Below are 14,280 nucleotides of genomic sequence, written 5' to 3'. Positions count from 1 at the left end.
TTAAATAACATATTTGTTTATAGATATGTTGCATGATTTGTTTTATTCACAGGATATTGATAACTATTAATATTTGCAGTGATCATGCGAGTAGTGTTGCTGCTGATTGTAGCTGGGCTGGTGGACCTCAGCTTTCCCCAGAACTCCGGCTCCTTCCATTGGCTGTCGTACCTGCGTGGCCGCAGGCGCCACCCTGACACCCTGTGGATGGACCGCGTGGGTGAGGACTGCCCACTGGAGTGTGACTGCCCCTCCACTTACCCAACAGCCATGTATTGTCACAGCCGTAACCTGCAGCATGTTCCTTATGTCCCCTCCCGCATGAAGTATGTCTACCTGCAACGCAACCAGATCACAGGCATCCAGGAGGGGGTGTTTGACAACGCCACTAACCTGGTCTGGGTCATGCTCCACCAGAACCAGCTCAGCTCTGACAAACTGGGTCCCAATGTTTTCAGCAAGCTTAAAAATCTGGACCGACTCTACCTGAATCACAACCAGCTGACTCGCTTTCCCCTGAACCTGCCCAAGTCTATCAAAGATCTCAGGATAAACCACAATAAGTTATCAAAGATTCTGGCTAGCTCTTTTGAGGGGATGACTAACTTAACCAAACTCCATCTGCATGCCAATGCACTTGAGGAGGTTGGGGGAGCTTTCAAGGGGCTTAAGTCTTTGAACATACTGGACATCAGGAAAAACCAACTAAAGAAAATTCCAGGGAATCTCCCAGAAATGCTGCATCAACTCTACCTGGAGTATAATAATATTGAGAGTGTGCCGGAAAACTTCCTCACTAGTTATCCTATGCTGCAGTTTCTAAGGTTAGCTCATAACAAGTTGACAGATGGAGGGATTCCCCGCAACACCTTCAATGTCAGTACTCTGGTGGAACTGGACCTGTCCCACAACAAGCTGGAGAGGATCCCTATTGTCAGTAGAAGTCTTGAAAACCTCTATCTACAGGCTAATCAAATCAAAGGTACAGTATGTGACTTCATATTTAGCCTTCTCCTCTGTGATGCCCTTTCGTATCATGGGGAAGTGTCAGCATAACCTCAATGAATTACAATGCTAGTGGTGTAATACATATACTAAGCTGTACCATAATTTCTGTCACAACAATCCACAATAAATTACTTTTATTTAGAATAAAATGTACAGTACTACTTACTGTCTGTGTCTGTCTTTCCCTCTCAGAGTTCTCTCTGGTTAGTTTCTGTGCTAAGGTGGACATGGCAAACTACTCCAAGTTGAAGGTGCTGCGTTTGGATGCCAATCAGATTAATCCCAAAGATGTGCCATCTGAAGCTGCCTACTGTCTACGCCTGGTTGCCTACATCGATGTTTAGCTCCTTTATTTTTGTACATTTTATTCTGTTTTTGAATAACCTATCCTGGATCTCGTTAACTTGTAAGCCTCTGTTACTAGTTATTACAAGAATCCCATCTGTTTCTCTTCAAATAGAGCCTAACGTGTTTTGTAAGTCATCATGGCTTAGCTCCATGTCTTAAATTGATGATGAATGTTAAGTGTATTTTATTCCTTCTGAGGGTACACAACTAATGGGTTACACTTCTAATGTACTTACTTGTAACTACATTCATCATGTTCAATTCTTTGTGCATTCAGGAATTATGATTAAAGAGTTGTGTTGTATATGGTGCTGTGTTAAAAAAAAAAATATTTACCCTATAAGTTCCTATAATCTTAAATGTTTTACCCCTTAGATGTGAAAGATTTTAATAGTTTAGAGTAGTAGTTGGCTGTTTTGTCTGCCACCTAGTGGTATAATAATACACTTAACAGTTACTTACATCCGTAATAATAATAAACCACCAAAACAATCATTTGTATGGACAATAATTAAGACCAATGATTTTAGTGAAAGCCTGACAGTGTGAGAATTATGATGATGTTGAAAGTATCTTGAAATTAACCTGTGTGTGTTTGTCTGAAAGAGAGAGAAACAGAGAAACAGAGAGAGAGGGAGAGCTCTCTCTTACCTTTAAATAGTGCCCTGTACATGGCTCTGATTCTGATAAATTGGAATGAGCTTTTCCCACAAACTAATGCTTTAGCTTGTTTTAAAATCAAAACCATTGTTCTTTTGCTTTTCCCTACTTTTAAACAAGAAAGAACACATGCTGGGAGGATGGGCTCCCTCCAAATAACACTAAACTGGTCTTGGGCCAGCCTCCACATATTGAAGCTCAAGAGTCTTGAGACTCCATCAAAGGCTCATATTTCCATCGACAGCTGCCTTTAATCCCAAACAGATTATGGACGTTCCATAATACTGTCCATAATACCCTTGTAAAGAGAGTCGGATTGGAAAATCAGTGAAGCCTAGATCACATCTATTCACATACCAAGTTGAATAGCTGACATGTCTCTTAACACGTGAAGGGAACATGCTGTTTGCTTTATTGTGAGATAGATGCACTTAACTTTGTCATGGGTGATCAACTTTTGTGTGAATGCAGAACAAACAAGCTGTGAAAAAATGAAACCAGATTTTTTACTTTCTATAAACTTCAGGTCATGGCCCTTTTTATGAATCACAGAACTTCACTTTCAATGAAAGGATCCAACATTCTGAAAACCAACACCTTCATATTCAGCTGGGTCATTAGCAGTACTGACTAGATTTGTGATAAATCCAATTACTGGACTAATGCGCACACCATGTAGACTGAGGCTTCTCCGCGGCAGCCTGGGTTTGAGTCTGTCCCAAGCCATTTACCATGTCATCTCTCTCTCTCTCTACATTTTTTGTCCTCTCCAAACATACTATCCCTGTCAGAAATACATAATAAAGCCACCAAAAATATCTTTAAAGAAAACATGGATTAAATCCATATGTTCCAGACAGTGGATTTATAGGATGATGACATGCCTCTGATGACATGTTAAAGATCACAGATCTGTTTCAAATATGCCTGGTGAACGTATGCATTATGTGGTGCAAAATACTTCTTCTGTCAAGGCCTCCGCAACAACAGATTAGGGAGTAAACTAAACAGATAACTATAGAGTTTTCAAAATAGACATAATAAAAATACAAATAAATTCTGATGAGACCAGTGCTGTGTTTAAACAATAAACAACAGTAGATTGTCAAAATAAAAGATAATGTTCCTTGTCAGCGTTTTAATTATATTTATTTCATATGGATAACCAACCAACAGACATTCACATAACATTTTACAAAAAAAGATTGCATATGAAGATATTCATTGTTCACATATCTCTTCCGGTCTGAGCAGTCATCTCAATTATGTTGCTTCCGAAAAGGCAGGCAGGCAGGCAAGAAAGTGGGCAGGCAAGCAGGCAGGCAGGTTGCAAAACAACACTTCAGTCAGTTGTACTGCCAGCCAGACAGGGTGCAGTTTGACAGACACACTGACACACAGAAAACACATAAGGAGGCAGTTTGGACACCTGGTATACAGACAGGCAGGAAGGCAGAGATGGAAACTAATTTCTTCGCATGTCTGAATGTGACCTGTAAAATCAAATTTGTTATTTAGAGGTCTCATAGGTCTGAGTTATTTTGTTTCAGACTTCTTTGCATATTACTAATAATGTACATTTCCTCACCTTGAAGTGAATATTGAGTGCGGTGTGTTAATCCTACTAAAGTATTTCTGTTTTGAAACAAAAAAATAAAATAATAGTCAAATCAGCAGCACAGTTAAATAATATTTTTTTTTTTTATCTCCAAATTTAAGGAACAAACACAGGTGCTGTGTTTAGCTTAATCATATTCTGGTCTGCCAGAAATCTTGCCTTTGGCAGAGCAGATGCTTCTCAGTGTTATTATTTGGCATTACCCGCTGTGTGATTATGCAGAGAATAAGCACAAGCAGCCCTCCTCCGCTGAGAGACACCACTATGAAGCCAAACTTGTACATGTTGCTCTCTGAACCAGTCTGGGAGGCTGTCTTTGAATTCTTATCAGATCTGACTGGGGGACGGACAGTTCATAACTTTTAATTACAACTGTGCAATATTGTCCAGGACAGGTGCTACCAGAAAATAAAACGGAGATTTTATTAGCCTTGGTTCCTTAGAAGGACTCACCAGTTGTTGAGGAGAGTTGTGTGCTGAGCTCAGTTGGTGATGTGTATAGGTGCGTAGCAAGTCCTGAGCTCTCTGCGTACTCCCTCTGGCAGTTCCAGTCCACTGGTGTGTTACTGGTGGTTACCAGCTCCCAGTACACAGACAGGATCTCCTGGACTCTGGCCAGTGCTTCTGATGGGGACTCTCTGAAAGTCACCTCAAAGCTGACTGGGTCGTCCTGAACAGTGCACAAAGAGACTAAATTCGAATGTGTAATAAAATATCTGCTTAAAAAAAAAAGTTTCACTGCTTTACTCATCTTTTTTGGCAAATTCTTCACAAAACATGTTTAATAGGCTTGTTACAGTTTTTTCCGATTGCTTAAGCACAATTTTGAAAACAGGGCTCACTTTGTACACGTACTGTACAAAGTGCATGAATATGTTGACCAAACACAACACACAAGGCCAGTACTGCACACTGATGAAAATATGTACTGTACTCTCCACATTGTCTACGTAAAGGTTGCATTTTGTGCAGAATATCAGAACATATTTCAATTCAAATACTGTAGTAGACTACACACTGTAAACACAGCAATTACATTTGTGGAGACAACAGAAAGCATACAGCAAATGAAATACAGAACATTGTTTCAATCATGGACTGCAGTGAATGGGTAAAAAAAAAAATACTGATGTAGTGCATATAGTATAGGCTACATTTTACTGTATTGAAGACAGTAGAGAAAAGTAGTTACTGTTGCAACAGTATATCTGCTGAGGTTGGGCTGAACTCTCTGTCGAATTTCATTAGATACTGTAAATTTGGCCCTATTCTTCAACCGCCTCCAGGTCTAACTCTCCCTCTCCTTACCACTCTTCCTCCATGGACTCCCCCTCTCATCCTCCCTCTTCCTGCAACATTGCCTTCCATTTTTGATGAGGATGGGTACACTGACCTGTTGCCTTTTTATAGTGCTTACACCTGATTGGTATGTTTACAGTTAAGCACTTTGGTGCTTGTACAGCTGACACCCGTGTTTGATCCATTTGTTCACGTGTGGCATTTTACAAGGCAGTGTCTTGAAAAGGCAGTTAAATGACATAATCTTATATTTCTGTGTCTAATGTAGAAAAGTGTGTTTAGTTATTTGCAAAACACTGTGTAGTATTTTAATAGTGTGAGGCTGAGAATGTGCTTATAAATGTGCAAATCTGGGCTGCTGTTTTGCTCCGTGAGTGTCAGGTTTCACGAACTGTGTGTTATTTGACATTTTTGTGTCTAAGCAATCGGAAAAAACTGTACCAGATTCCTTGGAACCTTGTTAACACTCAAGTCTACCGTTCAGGGGCAATATCACACCTCCAGCTCCTCATTGATCTGTGGAACACATTTCTGAGAATAGATGTTGTGGATGAGAGATTTTAGCAACTGGACATATCTGTCGTTGTCGGAGCCTCTGTTGTACTGGAAGTGGGCAGTCAGGAGGTCCAGGATCCATGGTAACGCAGCCTTAACATAGCAGCATTTACTCTGCAGTGGCAGAGCAGAAGAGAATCAGCCAGGGAAAGGAAATCAGAAAAAGACAATTAAAAAAATGTGGCCTTACCAAATTTCTTTGATCAGTGAAAGTGTAGGTTATCCAACATCCACTTCTCAGCTGGTTATCTATCTGGGTACAGAGAAAACAAAGGCCGTGACTTAAAACACTCAATGTATAACAGTGAATGAATGAGGCATGTGTGTTTGTGTTTGTGTTCAAGAGTTAGGTGCTCTTGTGTGAGTGTGTGTGCAAGCTGGTATGTTTGTGTCTGCTCACCAAGCGTTTGAGGGTCAGCATGTGCTCCTTAGTGATTGAGTGTCTGCATGGGCCAGGGATCTCACCCATGGCCAGTGAGAAACTCAGAAATATTATGACACTCAGACACTTCACCTGAAACATGAAAAACAGCTGAATGTTTTATCTAATCATCAGTTGTGAAGGTAATTTTAACTATGTATATAGACTTTTGTTGACATCATCTGAAAATGGACATATGTTGGCATAACAGGATGTTACCAACAAAAAAACTTAATATTTAGCATCCCTAAATTCAGCCCACAAAGCTTGTTTATTGAATTAGTCATGACTAATTTGTTATATTAAGGAATCACAAGTCAATATGATATTTTAAAAACATGCTTTAAAAGCATGTTATGTTATAAATGCTATTACGGCTAATGCTAGAACTGTAACTTGTCATGTTTGTCCCTTGTGTGGAATAATGTATGAAACCCAGCCATATTTAATTAAATACAATCAATTATACTGTACAAAACTGTCACATAATGTCAGGGATCTATTCTATGCCATCCATACTACATTGATATCTTTCATGTATTACGTGTACATGTAGGTCATTTCAAATTAATTTAATTTGTAACAACCACGTACATATTAACCGTTGTCATGATATTGCACTGCTAAGATTACACATTCAACTTGAAACAGTGCATAGACGATCGATGCCTTTTTGTGATCCAATTTTACTGTTAGTAGTCGGTCTTGGAGGTACAACATGGGAGTAAAGGTTTCACTCACCTTGGTCGGACACTGAATGAGGGAAGGTACCAAGAGGGTCATCTGGCTTGGAAAGGACAGAAGAGAATCCCCCACTCCTGAGTCAGAAACATTGAAGCTCTTTTTCCCTCACTGGAGACAAGATGCAGACGTCTGGCACCATGGGATGCGGTTATGCTTCCTTCTGCGCTGTGTAGAGTTTAGAGAGAGCTTGCTCCAGTTGAAAAGCTGTGTTAAGACCTCCCTCCTGCTTTTGGATGTTCATCAGGAGAAATAGTGCTTCCTAGATCCTCATCCCACGGTCTTGTCATGGTCTTGTAATGCATGTTTTTGTTAAACTATTGTCTGTTTGTTTGTTACATTATTATATAAGTACTGTACATCACCAAGAATAGTTGAAACATTTTGTAAAATTAATTTACTTGCACGCACATACACACACACTCGCACACACACACGCACACAAACACAGACACACACACACACGACAGACTCAGCCCGCTGTATGAATGGATGAATATCTTTATGCTAAGAGAACATGTGACGTTTTCCAGTGCTTACTAAGAAAACCCAAATTTCTTGCACAAATCAAAACCGGGTAGGTAGTTTCCAATCCAGAGAGTTATAATTCAATTTACAAAACTAAAACATGTGAACATGTACTTTGGCCAAATAAAACCAGACTTTCTGGAGTAAGGATGATAAAACTGATAAAACAGACACTCGACTAGTTTATATATTATATATTTATACAAAGATCCAGTTCAAATCCATGCGGTCTGCACCATTGTTTACATCTCTTTGTTGTTCTTATTAAATTATCTTTGGTGGCTTTTATGATTGGCTGGCTGTGTATGAGACAGAGGGAAAACATTTAGCCTGACCCAGGGGCGTTGTTAGGCCCTTTTTACTGGGGCACGTGCAACAGTATAAATCTGCTGTGCCCCAGTAAAATCTAAAGTTTGACTTTGAACAATTTACTTCATTAGTCAGTGCATTAATTTAGATTGATAATCCCGGAAATAATAAACGCAGTATCCCAATTAACTCTTGTAAAAGTGTAAAACACAAACCGATGCACGCAGAATTCTATGTCAGCGTGCTCTTCTGAGCTTGCCAAATGCAAGCTTGAAAGAAAAAAATGGGATATAAATAGGGGCCTGTGCCCCAGTAGAGTTTTAAGTCTAACAACGCCTCTGGCCTGACCAGATGCACCAGACTAAACGGATCCATCTTCCCATGTGTACACTCTCAAACATTAGGAAAGTACCGGTCTGCCCTGTTATTGTCCACAATCTGATCTCTGAACAGATTTTTATTTCTCTTGAGACCTATTAAAGCCCCCTTCATACTGTCAAATTTTGATTAATTTAGACATCAACCATACTGGTTCTCCATTTACAGTACAATAAACTCGGCTGTTCAGTGTGTAAAGAGCTGAAAAAGAAAAGGTGTTCCACAGTAACTATCTTCACCTTGACCTTTTGTCAAAAAGACATCTAAATAAATTCCAAGCTAAACAATTCCAGGATGAGAGGGACAGGAAACTCATGAAGACTACATCCTTACTGCCTTTTAAAATGCAATTTAAGCATCACCAAAATATTCCAGGAAATACAAAGTTCTCATAAATATAAGTTTCTTATCTGTTATTGAACTGAAATATGCAGTGTCACCCTAGGGCTGAGTTTCATACTGCCTGTCTGTACTTCCTATGGCACATTTGAAAGACTCATCTCAACCTCTGAAACTTCTGATCTTTGAGCTTGACCTCTGTGGGTATTTAGTTTGCTGAAAATGTGATAACTCCATCCCTTTATTTTTTGAAGTGGACAATGACTTGATTTGTATTCCCTTAATGACCTTTTTAACTGGTTTTAGTGTGTTTTGATTATTTGCTTCAGAAGAGTGATGGTTCTTGCATTGTATGTTTCTTCATGTAGTATTTTCATGTTATGAAACTACCATTCCTCTTCTTCCAGACAATTCTGGTATGTACGTAGTGGTCTGAGACTAGACAGCCAAGAGGATGAGGGTTCAGAACTCACACTGTGCGCAGACGTCTTCATTTAGATAAAGCAGCAGGAAAGATTGTAAATCACTTCTATCTTTCCATCCCACAGTACAATATGTGATATGTTTCGCACAGTCCTTTGAACCCTGTATCAACAAATTGTGCAACATGAAGCATTGCCAGAAGATGGACGGCAGCAGTCCACTGAGGATCCCCAACTCAAGGAAACATTAGGATTTACTACTGGCTTTGATTAAATAAACAGCACCATATTTAAAGATGTTAGTTTAGCTTGTTCCTGTGAATGGATCATGAGTAGTTTGTTGGTAATATGAAACAGATTGATGTATTTTTAAACACTTTTTTTTACCTCAGTATTTACCTTTTGATGAAAATCATAAGAAACCAATGAAATCACATTGAACACATTTTATTCTTGTTTTGTACAATACAATACAGATATAGTTGCCTAGTGGTTTAATGTAATGATTGAAGAAAAAATCACTCATCAATATTGTAATATTGTTTTTAGTTATTAGCATGCCCACAAAACAAGCAATTTGTCATTATCAAATAATTTCCAGTCAACTAAAACTAAAGATGAATGGTACTGTATGTGAGTGCAAGTAGAAATTCTAAAAAGTGCAATTGTCACAAATTGGCAGCCCTTGTACTTAAAATAATGCAAACATGAAGAACAAAAGACATTAGGATGAGGGGCAAGCCCCTGTGCCAAACAAAAGAGACTGCAAGAGATAATGGGGGTGGAAGTAGAGTTAGAGTAAGTAAGAGGGGAGATCCTATGCTCTTATAGCTGGTGTCAGACAGCATTGGCAAAGCCTATGCGGTCATTGTGGCGGTCAAACTCAGTGTAATAACGGGCGATGAAGTTGGCTCCCAGTATCCAGATGGGACCAGTCGGGGGCGGAACATCCAAGCCCTTGAAGGTGACGGTGCAGATGTCCTCTCCAAATGGGGATTGCTGACAACCAAAACCAGGAACAACCAGTCATCACACATCACATACATGCTACAGATCATAGGTTACTTACAGGTTGCATAATAGTACAGAATGTGATTGGGTACAAGTGCAAATTACATTGCCAAATGGTTGAGTAATTCAGATGAAGCTCACCCATAAGATGTAGTCCTCTTGAGTGAGAGCATACTCATGGCCCCCGAGGTGAAAGGTTACACTGGGTAGGGACTTCACCAGGTCACAGTTCACTGTGAACTAGGAAGATGCAATCAGACTAGGTTAGTCTGTCCTGTACCACGAAGGACATACTGTGTATCACTAGTGCAACTGTATTTGTGATATGATACACACCCCGCCCTCAGCCAGCTCAGTTGCTCCAATGGTCTTCATGAGGACAGACACAGAGGAGGCGGGGCCTGTGATGTAGGAGGAGCCAGTGTCAATCACTGTGGTGCACCCTTCTCTACAGAAGAGCATCTCCTCCCCCACTGACACACTGGAGAAAATAGATGGAGAGAGAGACATTCACAGGTAAAGAGAGAGAGAGACATACACAGGTAGAGAGAGAGAGAGACATTCACAGGTAAAGAGAGAGAATGACGTACACAGGTAGAGAGAGAGACGTAAACAGGTAGATAGAGAGAGACATTCACAGGTAGAGAGAGAGACAGATACATCCACAAGTAAAGTGAGAGAGAGACATAGACAAAGACAGACAGAGAGAGAGCGAGAGCATTACAAATACACTCTATTTGTCTGAAGCACACACTGTTCAGATGTGTATACACCTCTACACACCTATGCAATATATCCTTCTAAATGAGATAAAATACTATTGTTGGCATATTTCACCCTTTCATGTTGACTTCCCATTTGCCTGACTCAGTGGTGCCAAGGTAATGAAAGGATCCAGTATAGTAGTTAGGGTCTGTTCCTCCCAATACCAACTCTCCTCCTGGAGAATGCGAAGGGTCCCTGAAAACCATCAACACCCTTTAAGACCAAGATGCTTACATAAAAGGACTATAATAATGAAGCACTGACTGAATTTCCACAGCTAAAGAGGGTAATACGGTAGATGAAGCACCTGCTGTAGTAGACTGAGAAGACCTCCTCCTTAAGAATGTGCTGGGACATGATGCGGTCGAACACAGGTGTGATGCCATCAATGGCCACATTGGGGTAGCCCATGCCCAAGACGCCGTCAAACTTGGCGAAGATGAAGGGGATGGCGGGCAGGGCCGTGGCCTCAGCGAACACCTGCACCACTGGGATACCTCCTACCTACAGACACATGCAGAGGAAAGGTCTGGAGCTGTGTCCTCAGCTTGTGGGTGTCAAGTGGTACGCACTAAACGTTTAGGACTCTAAACGAAATCTTCAGTTCCAATTAGCTCGACAAAGGTCTGTTTCGGAAACATAGTCGATTGACAAACAGAAACGTGGGCCTCACCACAACAACATCCTCACTCAGAAACCCCCGGACGTTCCCAGAGGCGTACTGGATGGAGAAACCTGTCCCATTCCCAATGTGAGTCCGAGATTTAGACGCATCGTACCTGTTGTGAGTAACTGAAAGTTCACAGGTTTAGGGTTTATGATATAGAAATCATTACTAGCAAACAGTCAGAATCATTGAAATATATTATGGCATTTTATGGCCCAAAGAGATCTACAATCATCACTTTGTAATTTTGATGATGTTCCAATCAACGTGTTCCATGTCTGTGTCTGAGATGTGTGTGTGTACCCACAGCAGGCTGTATAAAGAGGAGAGCAGTTGTAGGACGGCACCCACAGGTTGGCCGACCCAGTGTCAAACACCACATTGAACATCTGGGCAGGAGAGCCAATGCTGATTTCCCCAAAGTACTGAGTCTGAGAGAAAGAATGAAGGACACAACTGGACTCACTCCATACACTTCTCAGATGTCTGCATTGTTATTCACCCAGAATGAGAATACGGGTCTATAGTCACATTAAGTTAGCATAAGTATGATAAACACATATATCATTCATCTCTTACATCCAGGTAGTTAGTGAGGGGCGTGGGAGCAGTGCCATTGCTTGGGTCATCTGTGCTCTTCAGGGCCTGCTCAGCAAACACCTGGGACGGTGACACGCCCATTTCTCTCAGGGTCTCTCTGATGGACAACATCTTCTTCAGTGTGACCCTGTGTGACAGGAGGCCATGGACAGACAAGGGGGGATGAAGGGGTGGAGGATGGTTTAGAGAGAAGGGACGGGGGTGGGGAAAAGGCATTATGCTTCCTTTATTCCTTTATATGTATTTATGACAAAACGTTTTTTTGCACTGTCTCTATCATGTAGCTTTGCACAAGTCTCTATCATGTAGCTTTCACAAGAGAAAACAATATCTTGAACTTCAACAGTTATAATCCAAAACCTGAAAGAGCTAAATGGTTTTCAGTACTTTCTTCACAGCATAATATTGCCTTAATCAGGAAAGAACCAAACACATGTATTTGTTTACTCCCATTGCTGTAGATCTGTAGATTCTGCAGTAGATACAATTTAGTTCTACACAAAGTGCCTATAAAACAAGCTCATGATTTACACACAGTTCAGAACAAGGTAGATAGGGGCTCTTACCTTCGTAAGGCATGGCTTGTGGTCAGTGTTAGAACGAGTGCAATCACACACACACAGAAGTTAGTCTGCGCAGCCATGAAGTCTGTAAAAGAGTATCACGGAGTACTGGCCACGGGTAGAAAACACAGCTTATCCCAGTCCAGTTTTTCTGCTCAGGTTATCCCTTCGTTGTCCAGAGGAGCTGTTCGTTTATCTGACCCCGTAAAAGCCTGACCAGTTTTTCTATCCCTCTATCTCTGTCGCTTCTCTTTTTATACGATCCCTCCTTCTCTAAGCTCTGACCCACGGGCCTCTGGCTCCAGCTCCAAGATTTCAGATCAAAGCATTGACCATAAACAACCAACCCCCAACCCCCTTCTCTGGTCACCCCTCCCCTGATTAACTGGTCCAACAGAGAGGTCAGAACTTTGACCCCCAGGGAAAACTGGAGATAGAAAGCAGGGACACAGTTCTTCCGTATGGAGATGGCTGGCCAGACTATGAGGATTGGACTGGCAATGAGGCTGGCATTTCATCTGGCTTGGGTTTGATCTGGAGCTTGGGTTTTATCTGCATACGGGTTTAGGTCTGGCTCTGGGTTTGGGTCTGGGGTTTGGTCTGGTTCATAGACATTTTGGTCTGAATCTTCTTCCCTCTTGCTAAGCAGGACATGGAGCTGCAGCTAGAGCTACTTCCCCTGGCTCTGGATCTGGGTCTGAGTCTGGTCAGGACAAGGCTCTGGGTCTTTGTCTGGATCTGAATTTGGTCTGGATCCGGGATTGGTCTGGGTGTGGTTTTGGATCCGGTCAGTAGACGTGCGTTTTGGAAAGAAACACATGCTGCTTTAATTGCGGACAATTGTCATTAATACTTTGTTGTGTTTGCATTGGTCAGCGCTCCACACATCTCCTTTGCAAAGAACAGACCAGCTCAATAGATGTTTACACCCCTCTTCTTCCCTTGCTAAACAGAAGATGGAGCTACAGCTAGAGCTACTTCCCCTGTAGCCACACCACTTTCCATTGTATTGGTATTGATTCTCTGACACTATGTACATAAATCCACAGGGACAAAGACCACTTATGTCTCTAAATGATCCAAATCAATAACTTGGCTCAGAATGTGGCAGAATATAGGTCCATTTTCAGTGAATCCTGCCAGTTGTGGTGGGTGAGGTTTAGTGATGTTGTAGGCCTAACTAAGGTTTCCATCGGTCTCTTCCAGTTCAGTGGAGCTGAGCTCCGTCTAACAGAAAGGCTGGCCTGTTCCCACAGTATCTCCTCTGTCAGGCTGGGGGTTGTATGTTAGTACTGTACTGACCACCCTGCCCAGAAGGAGATATGGCTGTCCACGTCAGGCAGGGATATGGACTCCAATAGAAGGTCAAAGGTCAGGCCTTCGGATATTCCCAGTGGACAGAGCTACCAGGAAACTGATAGCCTGGTCAAGAACAGCGTACGGGTGCTATGATGTAGCATTTCAAGCCACTGGCACACTGGGATGACTGGCGGGAGCCACTGCAGGGAGATTATTCTTCCTGGGAAATGCAGGAGCTCCCATGTTCCCCTAAGGATGTCATAAAGACACATCTCGATGTGCATCAAGACAACTATGCCGTTCCCTGAGGTGATGCAGGAGATGGTTCTGATGATGGATGGAACAGTTCCACCACTTCAGGTTGGGAGATAGAAAGACCTCTTACCACAGGCTGTTTTGCCTCTTGCATCAGCCCAGTGTGCTCTATCAATCTTGTAGACACACTTTGGCAGCAGCTCCATGGCAGTGTCAGGAACATGTGACCCCTAACCTAAGCAGCAAGATTGATGCCCACAAGTCTCTTTCCCACACTGCCTGGCAGAACCCATGCGTCACTCAGGCATGGCCTCCCACCCCCTCGGATGAACACGGGCTCCACTGGTGGTCATGGGAAACCCCATAGCAGTCCAACTCATACTCTTACATCACATACCTGCCACTCATTGATGTTATCAAAGTCTGCATATTTTGGTTTATACCATGTTAACATTGCTTCACCTGTAAGAAATGCTCATATTAAATTTAATTCC

General features: G+C 41.8%; 3 protein-coding genes across 3 annotated transcripts; 1 reads left to right on the top strand and 2 right to left on the bottom strand.

Annotated features, from left to right (window-relative positions):
* Positions 1-84: 84 nt before the first annotated feature.
* Positions 85-1,352, top strand: fmodb (fibromodulin b). Its single transcript, XM_067240633.1, has 2 exons — positions 85-982; positions 1,201-1,352. Exons 1-2 carry the CDS (start codon positions 85-87, stop codon positions 1,350-1,352), a joined length of 1,050 nt encoding a protein of 349 aa, XP_067096734.1.
* A 2,015-nt stretch (positions 1,353-3,367) lies between these two features.
* csf1b (colony stimulating factor 1b (macrophage)) lies at positions 3,368-6,692 on the bottom strand. The gene is made up of 8 exons (XM_067240656.1): positions 6,651-6,692; positions 5,889-6,002; positions 5,679-5,741; positions 5,432-5,602; positions 4,088-4,304; positions 3,838-3,971; positions 3,605-3,651; positions 3,368-3,509 (listed from the first exon to the last, which is right to left on the bottom strand). Exons 1-8 carry the CDS (start codon positions 6,690-6,692, stop codon positions 3,482-3,484), a joined length of 816 nt encoding a protein of 271 aa, XP_067096757.1. The 3' UTR covers positions 3,368-3,481.
* A 2,691-nt stretch (positions 6,693-9,383) lies between these two features.
* ren (renin) lies at positions 9,384-12,312 on the bottom strand. Its single transcript, XM_067239965.1, has 9 exons — positions 12,236-12,312; positions 11,649-11,796; positions 11,377-11,500; positions 11,076-11,194; positions 10,710-10,906; positions 10,475-10,597; positions 9,974-10,118; positions 9,779-9,877; positions 9,384-9,625 (listed from the first exon to the last, which is right to left on the bottom strand). The coding sequence occupies exons 1-9, from the start codon at positions 12,310-12,312 to the stop codon at positions 9,464-9,466; spliced, it is 1,194 nt and encodes a 397-aa protein (XP_067096066.1). The 3' UTR covers positions 9,384-9,463.
* Between the last annotated feature and the right edge of the window lie 1,968 nt (positions 12,313-14,280).

This window comes from Osmerus mordax, chromosome 7 (assembly GCF_038355195.1).
Source record: "Osmerus mordax isolate fOsmMor3 chromosome 7, fOsmMor3.pri, whole genome shotgun sequence".
Lineage (NCBI taxonomy): Eukaryota > Metazoa > Chordata > Actinopteri > Osmeriformes > Osmeridae > Osmerus > Osmerus mordax.
Note: the sequence above shows the minus strand (reverse complement) of the source record. Positions and strands in the feature narration are given on the sequence as shown.